Source organism: Triturus cristatus, chromosome 7, assembly GCF_964204655.1.
Source record: "Triturus cristatus chromosome 7, aTriCri1.1, whole genome shotgun sequence".
In the NCBI taxonomy this organism is placed as follows: domain Eukaryota; kingdom Metazoa; phylum Chordata; class Amphibia; order Caudata; family Salamandridae; genus Triturus; species Triturus cristatus.
The window spans coordinates 1,167,346,416-1,167,366,415 of record NC_140590.1 but is presented as its reverse complement, the minus strand read 5'-3'; the positions used below and the strand labels follow the sequence as shown (position 1 = coordinate 1,167,366,415).

At 46.4% G+C, this 20,000-nt stretch overlaps 1 protein-coding gene and 1 pseudogene across 3 annotated transcripts in view; both read right to left on the bottom strand.

Moving 5' to 3' along the window:
- Nucleotides 1–20,000, bottom strand: part of FBRS (fibrosin) — a 460,820-nt gene that overhangs the window by 131,980 nt on the left and 308,840 nt on the right. For all 3 annotated transcript variants that reach the window (XM_085618447.1, XM_085618449.1, XM_085618448.1), the window contains exon 12: nucleotides 193–261. In XM_085618447.1, the coding sequence (XP_085474573.1) occupies nucleotides 193–261 (69 nt within the window). The remainder of the gene's footprint in view (nucleotides 1–192; nucleotides 262–20,000) is intronic.
- On the bottom strand, nucleotides 2,133–6,510 carry LOC146811343 (CCAAT/enhancer-binding protein delta-like; annotated as a pseudogene).

Genomic DNA, 20,000 nt, shown 5'->3' with positions numbered 1-20,000 from the left:
TAGGTACTGGAGCTCACTAAGTTTCTGCTAAAGACATTTCATGTAACCAATCAGTGCATTTTTTACCTTAGCTTCACTAGCCTTAACTGATATCACAGTAATTTGTAAGAATAGTGTCACACGTTTGGTACACACAGAGCTATCTGGCGATCCTAATCTCCAGTGTTGGAAGAATAAACCTGGATTTCTTACCTGAGGGGTTTTCTGGGACAACGAAGGAGGAACTGTCCCTATCCTTGTAGGCAAATCGGAGTTTGTGCTCTGTAATTAGAAGACCAGTTACACTTACATTTGGAGCAGTAGCTACACTTCACCATGACTGGGTCACTAACAGCCAAAAAACAGAATCCACAACCATTTCAGAACCCAAAATAGTTTATTAGATAACATTTTCATTTGATTAAAAATTATAGCAAATAAATACCTGAAGGCAACCTTTTTTTTATTACAGATAGGAGACATCAATGAATGATCAACAAATTGAAGAAATCACAGAAAATTAGGTTTACTTACTGCCAGAAAACTTAACGCATCTACTGCAGTTCAACAGCATGCAAAATATTAACCACATTAACTAAACCTAAAAAAACCAAGCATTTGCAATGCAAAAGGTCTCGCATTTTTAAAAATGTAAGCCTCTGAAGCCAATAGTGCTGGCTAAGACTAAGTCCCCAACCTGTGTGCTTATCACTGCAGGATCAGCCACCCACTTATCTTCAATACAGATCATTCTAATTACACACACTAACTGCACCCCAAACGGCGCTCTGCCGTCTATGAAGCTTATAACGACTGAGCACTTGAGTAGAGGCAGGCCAGATGTGCAGGAATTGTTTCAAATTTATGTGGAGACAAGTAAATCCAGCTGAAGCAGTTGTGGAAACTAATATTAATGTTTTTAGGCCAAAGTCAGAAATGAGAAAAGTACCGCAAACTGCACTTAGTGTATTTATTTTCAGCATTCCTTAAAAAAGCTTGTTGAAATGGGTAGGCTGTTTGTCACCCTCGCACACATCTTTTTAAGCCATAATTTGAATCTTGATGTCAAGGTCCCGGTCTCCCTCACACTTCCCCACTACAGAAAACTTTCATCAGACCTCCTCTTCAATTTTGTACAACTTACAGTGCACACATGCTGCTGTATTTCATTTTAGGGAATAGAAATCACTGGGAGGCTCTTAAGACATACTAGGTCTTGCATTTGCGAGAGTTTAAGCTACTGGCATTGCAAATGACAATGCCTTTTATTTTGTTATCAAAATCAAAGGTAAATAAAAGACATTGTCATTTATAATGCGGGGAAAAGTAGAAATGCCTTTCAGCAGAGTAAATACATCTGGCAACGTTAAAACCCAACGGGAAGAAAGTGAAGCGAAGCGCGCCAGCTTAGGGTGATTGTTCTCACTTTAAAATGCTTTTTTTTTTCACTTTTAGGGCTGTGGACCTGGTAACGCGGCACACTACGCATGCAAACACAAACGCCAGCTAAGAGTGCAAACCTTTTCTCTGGCGGAAACATTTCTCCCTTTGTTAAGCAACATGGGCTAATCTTCTTAGCAAATGTTTCCCACCTCCTGCTCTCAAAGTGCCAGTGTTGGTGTGAGTTGGGCCCAAATTGCAGATTCCATTCATGCACAGGAAGTCCAGGAGGTGCATTTTAAAGTAAAACCTCTCAAAGTCAACAAGGAGATGAGACACGAGGACATAGGCTGCATCCAACAGGGCCCAAACATTTTGGGCGACTTTCTGCTACAAACTCCTGTCAGCTAAATGAATCCTAAGAGGCATGGACATGTGTTCATAGGAAATAGGCTGGTTCCGACAAGGTGCAAAACGTACGAAGGAACCTCAATGTTAACCCCTTGCATGCCCGCCCCTTTCCCCGCCCAGTGCCGCGCTTTGTATTAGTGGGCGGAGTTCATGACGAGCTGGACTCGTCATGGGCACAGCGCCACCGCAGCCCATGACGAGTCCAGCTCGTCATGGGCACTGAAGGGGTTAATTAAAAAATATATATATTATGAAAAATAGCTTCAAATATGTCCTTGGCAAAACAAAAAAATCACATTCACCAAGTGGCTCTTCTCGCCCGCCGATAGTCCTAAGAGTCCGGGGTGCCTCTGTACGCGCAGTCACCGGCAGTCGATACTGCTGGGCACGCTGGACTGCTGCTGCAGCGGGCTAAAGGCCTGCGTGGCGGCTGCCGTCAGCTATTTGAAGGAGTGCTGCAGGCCGGCCAGGTCCCAGGAGAGCAGCTCGATGCACTTGTGCAGCCGCTCGTTCTCGCTGGAGAGCTCCAGCAGCCGCTGCTGCATGTCCTGGTTACGCGCCTTGTCACGGCTCTTGAGCACGGCGATTTTATTGCGCTCCCACCACTGGCGGTACTTGGGTCTGCCACAGCCCAGGCTCTTCTTGTTGTACAGCTCCTTGCCGCCCCTGCACAAGCTGGGCGAGCGGCTGCTGGTGCAGGAGGAGCTGGACTCCGGGGAGGTGGGCTGATAGGCTGCCCGGGCAGCAGCAGCACTGCAGTCTGGGCACAGGCGGTGATCTACGAGGGCAGGAACGAGGAGAGGTCGCTGTCGCTCCACTCAGGCTCCTGCTTGACGGCGGCCAGGGCCTGCGGTGCCGCGCCGCAGCACGTCAGCTGAGTGGAGAGCATGCTCAGGTCCCTAGGACCAGTTCCTATAGCATAGCGTAAAAAAGTGCTTACCGACTACATGAAGGAGACAGGATAACGCTGCAAGCAAACTATCCAGTCTGGGTGGGCGGGGCCAAAAGGAGACAGAGCGGTAACAAAAAAGCTTCACTTTCAACCAGAGGCCAGCGTTTAGCATAAAGTAGGACGCCAGCCAATGGGAATGATGGGCGGGGCTTCAAGTCCCCTTCTGAAATCTGCTCGACTACAATAAGCCTCGCAGAGCGAGGAGCGCAAGCACGCCCCAGCGCTAGACGAGACCCTAATAGATGAAAATAACAAAAGAAAGTACATAATTATGCAGGTAAGTATCTTATTTGAAATACTTTCCACAATGCTTTTTTAAAGAACTGAACGGGTCCTATTTTGTAAAATGTACAGCAACATCAGTCAGGCAGGTTAATGTTACTAATAATAAGTGACAAGGATCACTTAAAACAGATGGGCCTTTTGAAAAATGTCACAAAAAGCTTTGAGGTGACATTTTTAATGTCATCCGATATCCAAGGGCAGCCGAAAATCTAAATTGCTCTTTCGGTAAGAGACAAAACGACAAACTTGACATGGCACACTGCCTGTGTGCCATGCCATCTAGCACTGCCCAAGGTTTAGGGAAGTCACCCCTCTAGCAGGCCTTACAGCCCTAAGGCAGGGTGCACTATACCACAGGTGTGGTCATATCTTCATGAGCAGATGTGCCCCTATAATATACAAGTCCATTCTTAGATATTGTAAGTGCCAGGGAAGCCATAGAGAGGTCATGGGCAGGAAACTTGACAACTCTACCCCAGCATCAGGATGGCTTTCCTGAATGAAGGAGTGTTTTGGTACCAAACTTCTCCTCTCAACCCCACACTGATGCCAGTGTGGGATTTACTGTAACATGTGCTCAGAGGGCATCTCAGAGGTACCCCCGGAAAACCTACCAACCCTGGTGTGGTAAGACTGGCTTTAGGAAGCCTGCTACCACCAGACATGTTTCTGGACCCCTGGGTCAAGTGCCTCTGTGTAGAAAACTGGCTCTGTGTAGGGTATGCCACTAGGTAGTTACACAGTGCGCAGAGTTCAGCGGTTCCCCAAAAGTGTACGGGGCTCAATGAGGAACCCAAAGTGCTCCCTTAGTGGTAGTGTGGGTGAGCAGCCAAGGTCAAACACAGAGGATTGTGAGACATTTACTGCACACACGTTGACCAATAACGGACAGGACTCAAAGGGAGATCCACACCAATTATAGAAAAATAAGCTCTGAGTTTTATTTTAAAAACAAGAACTTCACAAAAAGGTAAGTACGTTTTTTAGGAAAAATACTTTTTTTTTTTAAAATATTTTTATTGGGTTTATCAACAACACATAAAACAAACACCACTCGTTTAGTGCAAGGCATGGCATACAAAGGTTACGAGGTACCGGAGCAATGACAATACAGGTGTCACAGAGAGAAATAAACAGCCCAATGACATCATACCATCGTTTCCTTCCCCGCACATCTCCAGCAGTGGAGCCATTAGTCCTGGTCACTGAGATCCGAGTCCGCTGCATCCGGTGGGGGCTCACAGATATTTCCCCTGTAGACATTCCATCCACCCCAGACCTGGGACCATTTCTTGGGGCACCCTCTATGGACATACACAGTTTTTTCGGTCACCATTACAAGGTCCATATCTCGGATCCAGTGCGTCAGGGTAGGCCCCTGCCCCGATCCCCATTTCTGGGCTATATTACGCTTTGCAAGCATGAGCCCCAAAGTCACCCAAAGCTGGGTCACCCTCTTGTGGTCCGTCTGTTCCCAGACATTGAGGAGACACAGCCGAGGTTCCGGCAGCGTGGGAATTTTTGTTACCTGGGAGAGAATACGCAACACCCCTTTCCAATAAGTCGCCACGACAGGGCACTCCCAGAGGGTATGCAAGAAGGTCCCCTCGTGGCCACAGTTCCTGAGACACAGCGGGGACTCCACCCGGTGGAGTCTGAATAGAAGGGTACGGGTGTAGTATGTGCGGTGCAAAATTTTGAGTTGGACCAGTCTGAGCTTGGAAGATATGCCCACCTCCCTGGGGGATGAGAGCGCGGAATTCCAGTCCGTCTCATCAAATTCTCCAAGTTCTGCCTCCCACTTCCCCTTGAGGGCGGAAAAAGGGTCGGAGCGGTTATTTATTATCTTCCGGTACGTTAGGGACGTCGCTCTCTGGAGCAGATGCTCCATGAGGAGCCGGTCCTCCAAGGGCGATGACTCAGGGAGCCGAGTCCCACGTGGAATCGCCGCCTGAAGAGCGTGTTGAACTTGTAAATATCGGAAGTGTTCGGTGTCCGCCAAGTCGTAATCCGCTTGCAGTTGGGCAAAAGTGATCACCTCTCCCTTGCGCCAGAGGTCTCCCACCCTGGAGATACCAATAAGATCCCACTGGTGGAACCCCTTGGTAGTGCGAAGTACCCCGAGCTGCCTAGTGTCCCAAAGCGGCGTTGCCTGGGTAATCTTTCCAGCCCAGCCCATCGCCCGTTGCGCCGCGTGCCATATCCGGAGGGTATGGGCTGTGGGCCCCGCCGGAACGCGACCCCTTTTTGGGTTGTAAAGGGCTCCCATCACCCCTCCGGGGCCGAGTAGTTGTCGATCCATACGGTATGCGGGGTCATCCCCCGGCACATGGAGCCACTGGTTAATAACCATGAGGTGCGACGCCCAGTAATAGAGGAAAAATACTTTTAATTCGGTTGGACAGACAGGCTGCAGGCGTCACACTGGAGGCTGCATGAAGGTCAACAGAGGCAGCAGAGGTAAAGTGAGGGTCGTATAACCCTAGTGGTATACCATATACAGAGCCAGCTTTTATTGGCAGCCACTGTGCTATGTTGCCTAGTAAGTGCTTCAGACCGTGAACTTTCTTCCCCCCCAAGATGGAAAATGCACTAGAACAGTGAACGCTGCACATATCACAAAGATACACATGACTTGTGCAAACTGTCAAAAATGTCCAGCAAGTGCACATTTACGGCAAAGAACCAGTCAGCATGAAACACACGTAGCACTCCACAATGTGCAACTCATGCTCTAAGTAGATGATCTTTGCCATTTGCCTAAAGAAAAAAGTAGCAGGAAGGTGTTTTAAATACCCACTATTGACTTTTTATCGCTAGCAATCAAAACTTACTAGTTGTTACATCCATGCACATGCTTTCCATGGCGTGGAACTGGACTGCTGGAAAGAGGAGTTTGTGTGCTGGGAAATAAGACCTGCATGGAGCTGAGAAATGTAATACTTGAAAGAGAAAATTCAAGTAAAGTCAAAAAAGAAGGGAAAAGTGTTAATTGTAGGAAAGGATGGTATGATTGAAAATAGGTAACAAATAAGAAGCTGAAAACAGGAAAACCCCATAATGTGATTCAAAGAACATCCCCCTAAAAACGTTACCCAGTAAGCATCTGTTCGCAGCGTTTAATGCTGTAGATTCACATACTCCGCATGCTCCTACCATCGCGTATTTGTATCAGAAGTTTTTACATTGTTTTTCTTTAAATAAGTCTTGAGGTAGAGTGATTTCACCCTTAGTTGCCAGTGTGCATGAACATCGACTACATTATTAGATTGTTTTCCGCACAGCAGGTGCGAGTAGATTGGGGGTGGTGACTGAAGATTGAATGATGCCCGTTTGTACTGCATGAAGAGATCTGAGGTTACATCCATACATACATGTCTGGAGAGGTGGGAAGACATGTGAATAGCACTATACACTATGAGCCGATGCTTACGGGGTAACATTTCCCCGTTCATAGCATGTGTTGCTGTAGATACATAAGCTTTGCCTTTTGCGAAGGCCATGATCGTCTGGTAAAGGTGCACCGTGAAGACTACCTTAAGCAAGAATTTGCGTTTTGAAGGCCTCCTGGAGCACGAGAGCCTTTATCGCACTAATGCGGTGAAGGAAATTATTGCCACAAGAAACGCCATCTTCCCAGAAAGGTATTGAAGCTGTGTTATGTTATTTTAGTACTCTATTAGGTACACAAAAACCCAGGTGTCTGGGCGCTGAGGTCCAGAGTAGGCAGGTTCATGTAAGGCACAGGTCTCTATTTGTTAAACAACCAGGTTTCCAGAGCCTTCCTGAAAGCAAACAAGGTTGGAAGTGTTCTAATAAAGAAAGGAAAATCATTCCAGAGTTTAGTGGCTGCCACCCTAAAGTTTCCACCACCCCAGCTGGTTTTGAAAAATCTAGGAGTTGCTATCAATTTAGCTCCATCTGAGCAAAGAGGTCTCTTAGTGGCATACCAGTATAGCAGGAATCTCAGAAACTTAGGACCAATATCATGAAGTGGAGCTTAAAGATAAGGCTCTTAACAGAGCCAGTGCAGTTTTTGCAGATGTTTTTTGACCGAGTGAAACTTGGGAATTCCCAGCAAGAGCCTAGCGCCCGCATTTCGAGTCATTTGCAGCTTATTAAGTTGCTTCTCAGGCATACCAAGATGGAGCCCATTCCAATAGTCTAGTTTGGCAAGAATCAGTGAAGCAATCTCCATTTTCTTACTGTCCACAGGATAAAAGGTATTTTTTTTGGATTAATTTAGGAAGAAAAAATCTCAATGAGACGGCATTAACCCATCAGGAACGTAGAAGCTTAAATTAAGGAACCAGTCTGGTGAGTACAACATTAAGATTCCATAGAGGAGTTGGTGGGACTCTGAAAGATAACTTTTGTAGACCTCCATGAAAGCTTTAATCAAAGGAATCGGAATAAAGGAGGAATGCTACCTGTACCGCAAGTATGCGGATATTACTACTAAATTAAGGCATATTGAAGTATATGCCAAGCCGGTCTTTTATAAATGAAGTAATTATGTAAGGTTTTGAATGGCAGGTGTAAGAAGGTCTATGTTGTTTGCAGTACAGAGGTGGATGAACCATTTCCACTTGGCAGCGTAGCAAGCATGTATAGTGGATCTATGAGACCCCCACAGGATGTCCATGTAAACCTAGGTAGCCACATTCTAAGACCTGATGTGCCAGATCCCGAGATTTAACTGTTTGGGATCGGGGTGTCTGATCTGGCCTCAGGCAGTGGTTAGTTTCTTGTGTGGGCTGATGGACTTTTCCAATAGGGCAGAATACCAGGGCTACTAATATGAGGGTTTGTGAGGATTGCACATCACCTGCACCACTTAGGGAAAGAAGTGTGAGAGGCCGAAAAGCATATGCAAATATCCCTGACCAATTGACACATCGCCCAGGGACCGCTGGTGTGGGTACTTGGAGGCGAAGTTCAGGCATTTTGCATTCTCAGGAGTGGCAAAGTGACTCCCATTCGGAGTGCTCAAACAACCGTTGTATGATCTGTGGGTGGAGTTCCCACTCGTGGACTTGTTGATGTGTCCTGCCTAAAAGGTTTGGACTGACGGCGAGTAACGCACCAAGGTGTAGTAAGTGGGTAATGGAGGGTAGAGCGACTTATAACCGCAATGTTTACAACTATGGGGTGACAATCCTTTCTTTTCCTCTTCCAGAGTAAGACTACAGGAGTTCCTGGGGCCTTTCTACATGGGGCCCAGATGACCTTCAATTAGGGTAAGAGTGTGAGCGCTGGTTCTCACAGCATGACAATACACAATATTGTATGAGTGTGATACACGAGTGAAGTGCCACGATTGCACCGCATGCAGTTTTCGAAAGTAAGATGGAGGAACTCTAGGTACAGGTTTATCAGTCAGTAGGAGTATTGATAACATTTTATATTCTTTTTTTTTAGGTAACCTATGAACTATTGGGGGTGGCAAGTATGTCACTATATAATTAATGTATACAAAGGGGTATAGACTTACAGTGAATCCGACAACTGTCCTGATGAATTGCATGGACTCTGAGCCACTAGGTAGAACAGGTTGACATCATAGCGGGGATAGGGTACTTGTTCTCAGATACTCCCCATTCAATTTGTTAATTCCAAGTGGTACCCTACAAAGTAAAATCATACTGGGCAACCACATCGGTTTTTAACTTATTGCACAAATCTAAGGTCAGAATAAGTGCCTTCCTGATCTCAGGGTGTAGGTCCGCTCTCCATCAAACCAAAGTTTTTGGAGAGCGTAGGAATATCCTACGATGAAGCATGGCACCTTTTAAGTGTGTGAGGACATCCAGTCAAACTCTGTGTGTGTTCAGGAACAGACTAGTAATGTTGAAATAAGATGTTGTAAAATAATTAATCTCACTCAGTGGATTTTAGTGCGACAGGATTTTAGTGGAGGCCTACTCACCATAGACCCTAAGCCTCTGGTTCCCAACTGTGGAGATTGCCCATGGCTCTTGTGGTTTGACATCTGCATATTACACCTTATCCTCTACACCTGTAGACCATTTATATAATGTCCCCTCAAAGTTTGTTCTAAGCAGTGCGGCCAATGGTTCAATCACTACAGCAAGATATGGTAAGAGGCAATAATCCTACCTGGAGCCTCATAGGATGTGAAAGGGTTCAGACCGGATCCCATTCACTTATACCCGCACCCTAACTGCTGCATAAAGTAAAATGTGTATAGGTCAGGAACATGGGGCCAGCTGCAGTTGCTCTAGGAGGGTGAATAGGCATTTCTAGTTTAATTTGTCAAATGCTTTTCTGTTCCTAAGTCTATTCAACAAATTGCACTAACTCTCTCAAGGACCCTCGTCATTTCTAAAGAATTCTTCAGTCTATGTATATTGTGTCTAGTTGATCCATGTGGCATAAAGCTGCTCTGGCCAGGAGTCTGATCACCTTTATGTGAAACTTAGCAAGGATTTTAGTGTGCACCTTAGTCTTAATGTTAATCAAGAAAATCGGCCTACAGGATTCCCATCAGTCTATTCTTCAACCTAGCTGTATTACCATAGCAACTACTTCTTCAATATCACAGGGTACTGTTCCCATTTCTTTTATTGACACATATAATTTCAGTGAGGCTCGAGTAAAACGCATCCGACTTGTAGAATTTTATATAAAGATTGTTTCGTCCTGGTGTTTTCACAGACTGCTTCTGATTAACTGAGTCGGTGATCTATTATAGAAATGTCTCCATTTCATTATTGGTTATAGGTAGGTAAGTAACTTTCAGTTAAGTACACCAGTTTCAGGTTCAGAGTCTAGGTTGTAGAACAAACAAGGCAAGGATCAGAAAGACACCAAGGGTGCAACCTTGGCGGCACAGGGGCGCCCGGGTGCAGACGTCAAAGGAGGTTTCTGCACTCAATGCAGGTCTATGGAGATGGGGGATACTTAGAAGTGCACAGGTTGCAGGTAAACACCTGCCGTTTCAGAGCAAGGGCCATGGATTCTAATACCACAAAGGGGGCCACAAGTTGGCACTCGTAACTCCCCTCCAGCGGTACACGGGCGGCTAGGTGCAGGATGCAACTGGGTGTCAGACTCTCAATTAAAGTCAATCAGGATCTTCGATTGAGGAAAACTGCTGCAGGCTCAGACCAAAAGACTGGCTGAAGGGAACCAATGACTGGAAAGATAAGTTGGATTCTTGCCAGTCACCAGGACACCGTCGGTCAGGCACCCATGGGCTGGGGGCTGCCGGTGAAGGGGTGTCCTTCAGCGTCTGGTTTCTTTCACCGGATCCAGTCAAAGTCAGGGGGACTCTTCAAGACAAGGCTGCAGGCGTCGTAGGAAAGCTCAGGAAATGTCGTACAAAGCTCAAACACTGGATAGTGGGGCCACTCGGGTCTTGGCCTATGGGCAGAGGGTGCAGAGTAGTGAGGACTTGCTGTTCCGGCAGGCACTGGAGTCTTTGTTGGAGGTTGCTTTTGCTGGACAAATCCGGTGTCCACAGGAGAGAGTCTTTATTGAAGGAGTCTCCTGAGTTTGAGGGTTGCAGGCCGTGGGACATGCCGATTTGAGCAACGTCACTGGAGGAGACAGGCCGGTGGGGCTGGGGCCAAGTCTGTTGGCGTCTTCTCTACTGCTGCATGGCTCTTCCGGCCTTCTTCATAGGTCATCGAATATGAAGGACGATTCAGGGGAGCACTTCAAAAGAAGATTTAAGGCCGTTACTGAGGTTGGAGGTCAGTAGCCAATGGATACTGTCCCAGTAGAGTGACTACACCCTTTAGGCACCCCCTCCTTTTGGGGAGTGGGATACAACCTTATTCCAATTGGTCCCAATTCTCCAAATCAAGATGAATAATTCTGTAAAGAGGGTTTCACCTCAGCTCCTGGCCACCCTAGGGGTGTGCCAGGCCAAGGAGGGCACTCCTAACTTGCTTACAAATTTTCCCACCTGTCCTGCTGCCACAAAATGGGGCTAGGACAGGGGGGTGCATCTCCACTAGTTGGAGCTGCCCAAATCAGCATAACTTTGAGGCTCACCGCCAAGTGCTGCGGTTCCTGGAAGGGGGAGGTGTGAAGCACCTCCACCCAGAGTAGGCTTTGTTTCTGACCTCCAGGAGCACAAAGGCTCTCATCCCATGAGGTCAGAAACCTGTCTGGTGCTGGCTGGCGGGCGGGCGGAGACAGGTCAGCCAATACACAAAAATCTGGTCGTTTTTTCAGGGGGCATCTCTATGATGCCCTCTGGGTGCTTTTTATAATAAATCCTACACTAGATTCAGTGTGGGTTTACTATGCTGAGAAGGTTCATACCAAACTTCAGTCAAGCCATCATAGAGCTGTGGCGTTTGTGTTGACAACCTCCCAGCCCATGTTCTCAAAATGGCCTCACTGCACTTAGTGTCCATGAATTGACTCAGAGAGTAGGGGAATATTGCTCATGCAGCTATGCCCTCACCTGTGGTATAGTGCACCTAGCCTTAGGGTTATAAGGCCTGCAAGGAAGGTGACTTTATGCCACAGGCAGTGGTGTGTAGGTACGCCCCCCAGGAATGTGTGCCATGTAGACTTATTTGAGCTACATGACCATGAAAAGACTTGAACGGATTCAGAACTCTGCTGCCAGACTACTCTTATCATACCATGAGACCACATCTCACCTGCCTTGAAAGCCCTCCATTGTTTACCGGTTGCTAGAAGATCCACGTTCAAGCTACTTTGTATCACCCACAAAGCAATACATGGAATGGGACCGCTTTTCATCAGGAATAAAATCACCAAACAAATTCAACACAGGAACCTCCGCTCTAAAGGGGCATCTCACCTCAAAATCCCAAGATACACAAAAAAAACATGGGTGGCACATCCTTCTCTGTTCAAGCAGCCAAACTATGGAACTCTTTACCCACCCAACATAAGATTCACCAACAACTACCTTACCTTCAGAAAACTACTCAAGAATTGGATCTTCCCCACCTAAGCACCATACGCAAATATAAATTGACAGCATATCCCTCTGTATACAAGCATTTATTTTCACTATAGATATGTACCCATCTTTGTTTATTGCTTTGTATAAACAGGTAGAATAATTATGTTTAAAAAAAAAAAATCATCTTTGGTCTACATGTACTTGCTTCCATTGTGCATCTATGTACTTCCATGTACTTGGATCTGTGGGTCTTTTATTTTTCTCCTGAAAAAGCATATCCAATGCACTGCCCTATTTCTCATCCTGTACCTCTATTAATATATTTAACCTAAATATACTTACCTCTTTTATGCATCTATATACTTTCAATGTACTTATGGATCTATATATTTATCAATTACTTCTAATTTGGCATTTCCAATGCACTATCCTATTTCTCAGCCTAGACTTCTCTCAATGTATCTTCTAGCCCAACTTTCTGACTTATCTCAAACTTCTTTTTACTACTCTTTCCAATGCACTACTCTATCTCTCATCCTATACATCTATCAATATATCCTCTACATCCACTCATTTATCCCAAACCCCATACCACTATGATCCCCAAAATAACCCTTTCTAGACTCTCCTACTCTACCCCTCCTTGCATTATCTGACACCTCTTTTTACTATACCGATCGCCCAATACAAACATTTCTAAACTCTTCCCCTACAAAAACCCTTATTACTCATTCAAAAAGCCTTCTCGTACTGCTATGACAAAAAAATAAGCCTTCACTTTTCTATCCCTCCACTATCCTCATCAATCAAACTAACAGACCAACATGTTCACTTCTCAAATTCCATATTCCACTATACTAATTCACCACTAATCCTTTATGGGTTCCAGAGTAGCGTGCTACTCGCCAATTAAGCGTTTCAACACCCCATCAGGGTTACAAGCGCTATATAAATGCAAACCTTTTTCCCTTTTCTACCCCTCCCCAACCCTTCTCAATCCAAATAACTGACTAACATATCCACCACTCAAATAACTCCTGTTTCACCATACTAATTCAACACTAATCCTTATGGGTTCCAGAGTAGCATGCTACTCGCCAAAAAAGCACTTCGAAATCCCATCAGGTGTAGCAAGCGCTATATAAATACAAACCTCTTTCCCTCTTCTATCCCGCCACCTAACGTTCTCTATCCAAATAACTGAACAACATATCCACCACTCAAATGACTTCATATTTCACTATACTAATTTTCAACACTAATCCTTTATGGGTTCCGGAGTAGTGTGCTACACGCCAGAAAAGCGCTTCAACACCCATCAGGGGTAACAGGTGCTATATGAATGCAAACCTTTCTTCCCCTTCTATCCCTCCGCTATCCTACTCACTCCAAATAACTGACTTCTATCCACCACTCAAATTACTTTCATATTTCACTATACTAGTTCACCACTAATCCTTTAACGGTTTCCAGAGTAGCGTGCTTTAAAGACCCATCAGGGGTAACAAGCACTATATAAATACAAACCTTTTTTCCTCTTCTATCCTTCTGCTATCCTTCTGAATCCAAATATCTCACTAACCTATCCACCACTTGCATGTTTCACAATACTAATTCAACACTAATCCTCTATGGGTCCCAGAGTAGCATGCTACTCGCCGAAAAAGCGATTCAACGCCTCGTTAGGGGTAGTAAGAGCTATACAAATGCAATTACAATACAATACAATATAATACATAGCCTGCAATGGCAGTGTGTATGTGTTTGTGGTACCTTCTACAAGGGACTAGTATATGAGCCAGAGGTGTGCCAATTGTGGAAACAATGGTACAGTTTAGGGAAAGAACACCGGCACTGGGAACCTGACTGGCATGGACACTGTGCAAACTCAGACAAATGGCATCAGAAATAAGGCAACAAGTGGGGGAATACATCAACAGAAACCCACTTTCCTACAGAAATCATCTCAATGCTTTAGTCTACCAGCATCAGCAGTGCAAATCTAGTTTCACAGAAGCGCCAGGTTAATCCCAATATGAGAAACCTCTTGGAGAAAGGCCTAGCTATTATGTAAAACCATGCAACAGACAGTCAATCCATTTGCGGATTGAAAAGAAATACAAGACTACCATTACAGCACCACTATTTACATTAAATCAAGTGATCAACTCAGTGGTTTCCACTGCAGTGCAAAGGAGATCATGCAAACCTTCGACTTTGTGCTCCGTGCCCTCCAGACAAAGTAGTACGCAAATAGGAATCGATGGAAAAAAGGTCAACTTTCTTTCTGCAGATAAAGTTTGCTAATGCATCTGCCATTCTGGCACGATTAGACAGGCAATTATGGAGCAACTGTATTGTAGAGGATGGAGAACAAGCTTCAGCTTCCTCAAATTGATACTTCCACGATGAAGTAGCGGCGTGGGCTACACAACCAGGAGAGACTGTGGGTCGGTGAAGCACCCGGAGGGAGACAGGGGTGAGTCAGTAGGCAGACTAAGCCAGCCCCCTTTTCCTGGAGCAAGAGCCAGCGGTGGAACTGGAGGTAGCTGACCATACCGGAGAGAAGGCGCTCTGAGGTAGAAGAAAGGCGGTGAGTGGGGCTGCTCAGAGGGAGGTGTTCTCACACTATGCTTTATGGAGTTTGAGAGATAAAGAGAAGGAAGGAACGGCTTTGGTCGACCCTGCGAATCCAATAGCCAATATAACAATCTGAAATTCCACATGGTACAGTGAAAGATTACTCAGTTGGTAAAGTTAAAGCTAATTCAAAGAAAATAGCAATAAAAAAAACGTACGCCAGACCAAAGAGTAAAAGTTACTCCCTCTCTGAGAACCTATTTCAAAATTCTGCCTAAAGAACAAGTTACTTACCTTCGGTAACGATGTATCTGTAAGAAACATTAGTTAGTTAGATTCCTCACCTTAGAATATCCCCAAGCGTCAGGCTGGATCCGGAAAGATTTTTGTAGCAATACCCCTTGTGCGTCGCTAGGCGTCGTCTGCGGCTCCACGTCCGTCCTCAGCGTCGTGCACAGGAATGACGGAGTACTTAGACGCCGCCCTCGCGCGCGGACGTCAGTTCTTATACATAGCTTTCCGCGCCAGGGACGCGGAGCCATGCAAGAGACCGACACTGGTGCCAAAAAATCTAGGGCCCTGAAAGGGAGAACCTTAACCCTAGATGTCGGGTCGCAGAACGGGGAGGCTGGGTGGGTCGGTGAGGAATCTAACTAAGGAATATGCTACTTACCAGTATGCATCTGTTCTTGGCATGTAGAGCTGCAGAGTTGTACACTTAGCATGGATCGCCATCTGGTGTTGGGCCCGGATGTTTGCAGTTTGTTTTTCTTCTTGGACAGTCTTTGGAAGTCACGAGTTCGGTGACTCCTCCTTCGGTCCGTACTGCGCATGGGCTTCGGCTCCATCCTCAGATTGTTTTTCGCCAACAGGGAAATGATGGAGCGTAGTAATAACAGTGAGAAACCCATGTGTGTTGTATCTAAATAAGATGGACTGGAACGGATACAGGTAGCCGGGGAGGCGGGTGGGCATGTACAACTCTGCAGCTCTACATGCCAAGAACAGATGCATACTGGTAAGTAGCATATTCCGTTCGAGGCATATGAGCTGCAGATTGTACACTTAGCATAGATTATATAGCAGTACCCAACCTTAGCGGCGACCACCGGTATCCGTTGCAGTGGTTTGAAAAAGTGTCTTTAGTACAGCCTGGCCCACACTAGCTTGCTGCTTGGAATGCACGTCTACACAGTAATGTTTTGTGAAGGTGTGCGGTGTTGACCATGTGGCTGCTTTGCAGATGTCATCTAAGGGTATGTTCCCTAGAAAAGCCATAGAAGCCCCTAACTTTCTAGTAGAGTGGGCTTTAGGTGGAACAGATAATGTTCTTTTTGCCTTTTGATAGCAAATTTGTATGCACTTTACAATCCACCTAGCTATCCCTGATTTAGAGATGGGGTTGCCTTTATGTGGTGGAGAGAAGGAGACGAACAATTGTTTAGTCTTCCTGAAAGGTTGCGTTCTTTGTATGTAATACAGCAAAGCCCTCTTAACATCAAGTGTGTGTAAAGCCCTTTCTGCAACAGATTGAGGTTGCGAGAAGAAGACAGGTAATTCCACCGATTGATTAAGATGGAAGGGGGAAATGACCTTGGGTAGAAACTTCGGATTTGTACGAAGTATGACCTTGCTGTGATGTATTTGTAGGAAGGGTTCCTGTATAGTGAACGCTTGTATTTCACCAACCCTTCTAAGGGAAGTGATAGCTACGAGAAAGGAATATGCTACTTACCAGTATGCATCTGTTCTTGGCATGTAGAGCTGCAGAGTTGTACACTTAGCATAGATCGCCATCTGGTGTTGGGCCCGGATGTTTGCAGTTTGTTTTTCTTCTTGGACAGTCTTTGGAAGTCACGAGTTTGGTGACTCCTCCTTCGGTCCGTACTGCGCACGGGCTTCGGCTCCATCCTCAGATTGTTTTTCGCCAACAGGGAAATGATGGAGCGTAGTAATAACAGTGAGAAACCCATGTGTTGTATCTAAATAAGATGTACTGGAACGGATACAGGTAGCCGGGGAGGCGGGTGGGCGTGTACAACTCTGCAGCTCTACATGCCAAGAACAGATGCATACTGGTAAGTAGCATATTCCGTTCGAGGCATATGAGCTGCAGATTGTACACTTAGCATAGATTATATAGCAGTACCCAACCCTAGCGGCGACCACCGGTATCCGTTGCAGCTGTTTGAAAAAGTGGCTTTAGTACAGCCTGGCCCACCCTAGCTTGCTGCTTGGAATGCACATCTACACAGTAGTGTTTTGTGAAGGTGTGCGGTGTAGACCATGTGGCTGCCTTGCAGATGTCATCTAAGGGTATATTCCCTAGAAAAGCCATAGAAGCCCCTAACTTTCTTGTAGAGTGGGCTTTAGGGGGAACAGATAATGTTCTCTTTGCCTTTTGATAGCAAATTTGTATGCATTTTACAATCCACCTAGCTATCCCTGATTTTGAAATGGGGTTGCCTTTATGTGGTGGAGAGAAGGAAACGAACAATTGTTTAGTCTTCCTGAAGGGTTGCGTTCTTTGTATGTAGTATAGTAACGCCCTTTTTACATCAAGCGTGTGTAAGGCCCTTTCTGCAACAGATTGGGGTTGCGAAAAGAAGACAGGTAATTCCACTGATTGATTGAGGTGGAAGGGGGAAATGACTTTGGGCAGAAACTTCGGATTTGTGCGAAGTATGACCTTGCTGTGATGCATTTGTATGTAGGGTTCCTGTATGGTGAACGCTTGTATTTCACCAACCCTTCTAAGGGAAGTGATAGCTACAAGGAAAGCTGTTTTCCAGGTGAGAAACTGTAGCTCACATTTGTGCATTGGTTCGAAGGGCGGACCCATTAGCAAGTAAGAACCAAATTTAGATTCCATACAGGGGAAGGTGGTGCCCTGGGAGGAATTACTCGTTTAAGGCCTTCCATGAAGGCTTTAATAGCGGGCACTCTGAAGAGTGATAAATGCTGCCTGTTTTGTAGATAGGCAGCGATCGCTGCTAGGTGTAGGCGTATGGATGAATATGCCAGGTTACACCTGTGAAGATGGAGCAGATAGCATATTATGTGCTGTATGGATGCATCTAGAGGGTTGATTGTATTGTTACGGCAGTAAATTACAAATCTTTTCCACTTTGCGGCATAGCATGCTCTAGTGGTAGGACGTCTGGCTTCCATGATGATGTTCATGCAATCAGGGGGAAGGTTAAGGTATCCGAATTCTAGGATTTCAGGAGCCAGATCGCCAGGTTGAGCTGAGCTGGGTCCGGGTGCCTGATTTCTCCATGGTTCTGGGTTAGGAGGCATGGGGATAGATGCAATTTTTGATGTGGTACCACTGACAGTTGTAGTAGCGTGGTGTACCACGGCTGCCTGGCCCACGTCGGAGCTACCAGAATGAGTGTGAGGGAGTGCTGTTGTAGCTTCCTGACCACTAATGGAATTAGTGGGAGAGGTGGAAAGGCGTATGCAAATCTGCCTGACCAGTTCATCCATATCGCATTGCCCTTGGACAATGGGTGTGGGTATCTGGCGGCGAAGCTTGGGCATTTTTTGTTTTCGTGGGTGGCGAAGAGGTCTATCTGAGGATGCCCCCACTGTTGGAAGAATGGGTGAAGAACTTGTGGATGCAGTTCCCATTCGTGTAGTTGTTGTGTTTGTCTGCTGAGCAGATCTGCCATGGTGTTTTGTACGCCTGGAACGTGCTGTGCCAGGAGGAAGATGTTTTGGGGAATTGCCCATCTCCATATGCTCTGGGCTAAGCGGGAGAGCTGGGGAGAGTGTGTCCCCCCCTGTTTTTGTATATAATACATCGCAGTCATATTGTCTGTGCGAATGAGGACTGCTTTGCCCGAAATCTGTTTTTGGAAAGATTTTAGGGCTAGAAAGATCGCCAAGAGCTCCAGGTGGTTGATGTGGAGCGATTTTTGCTGTGGCGTCCATAGACCTTGCATGGTGAGGTGTAGGAGGTGCGCTCCCCAGCCGGAGAGCGATGCGTCCGCTGTTAGAATCACCTGAGGAACCGGGTCCAGGAACGGCCGCCCTTTGGAAAGGTTTGTGGTGTTCCACCACTGCAGAGAGTGATGTGTGCGGCCGTCCACCAACACCAGATCCGTCAGCTGACCCTGGGCCTGGTTCCACTGTTGTGCTAGGCACTCTTGAAGTGGACGCATGTGGAGTCTTGCATGGGGCACTATGAAGATGCAAGACGCCATCATTCCTATGAGCTTCATAAACACTCTTGCTGGAAGAGAGTGTTGAGGAAGGAATGTTTTGCGTAAGGCTTGAATGCTTGTGATTCTGGCTGAGTTTGGATAGGCAATACCCTTGGAGGTGTCTATAGTTGCCCCGAGATATTGCTTTGTGTGAGATGGTATGAGGTGGGACTTTTGGTAGTTCACCGTGAAGCCTAGCTGGTGGAGCAGTTGGATGGTGCTGTTTGTATGCTGCACACATTGGTCGTAGGACGCGGCTTTTATCAGCCAGTCGTCCAGGTAAGGGAAGACGTGAATGTGTTGACGTCTGAGGTGTGCTGCTACTACTGCTAGGCATTTGGTAAACACCCGCGGTGCGGTGGTGACCCCGAAGGGGAGAACCGTGAATTGGTAATGTTGCCCGTCCACCACGAACCTGAGGTATTTCCTGTGAGAGGGGTGTATTGGAATGTGAAAGTATGCGTCTTTCAGATCCAAGGTTGTGAGAAAGTCTCCCTGGCAGAGGAGTGGGAGGACTTGCTGTAGGGTGACCATGTGAAAATGGTCTGAGTGTATGTAGGCATTTAGAGGCCGGAGGTCGAGAATGGGTCTGAGGGTCCCGTCTTTCTTTGGTATTAAGAAATATAGGGAGTAGAACCCTAGATTTTGTTGATTGACGGGGACCTGCTCTATAGCGTGTTTTTGGAGGAGTGAGAGTACCTCTTGTTTGAGCAGTGTGGAATGTTCTTGAGACATTGGACGGTGCCTTGGTGGGATATTGGGTGGGGTAGATGTTAGTTCGAGACAGTACCCTGACCGAATGATTTGGGTTACCCATTTGTCCGATGTTATGGACTCCCATACGTGGATAAAGTTTTGTAGTCTGCCCCCGACCGGAGTGGAATGGTCTGGGGGGAGCGGAGGGGAGTCATTGTGTGGGGGGGGTGGCAGAACGGGTGTTGTTGGTTTTGCCCCTGCCCTTATTGTTGTTACCCCTGTAACCACCTCTCTGATTGCCCTTTGAAAAGGTATTTTGAGGAGGGGACTTGTAGGAGGTAGAGGCGTTATCGGTGGAGGAGCCTCTGCCTGTGCCACGAAAGGACGAGCGTCGAAAGGAACGTTTGGAGGCTTGTGTTTGGAGTGCCCCCATAGACTTTGCTGTGTCTGTGTCTTTCTTCATCTTTTCGAGCGCTTCGTCTACCTTTGGCCCAAAGAGTGTTTCCTGGTCAAAGGGGTGATTGAGTATGGATGCCTGGACTTCAGGCTTGAAACCTGAGATCCTGAGCCAGGCGTGGCGACGAAGCAGGACACT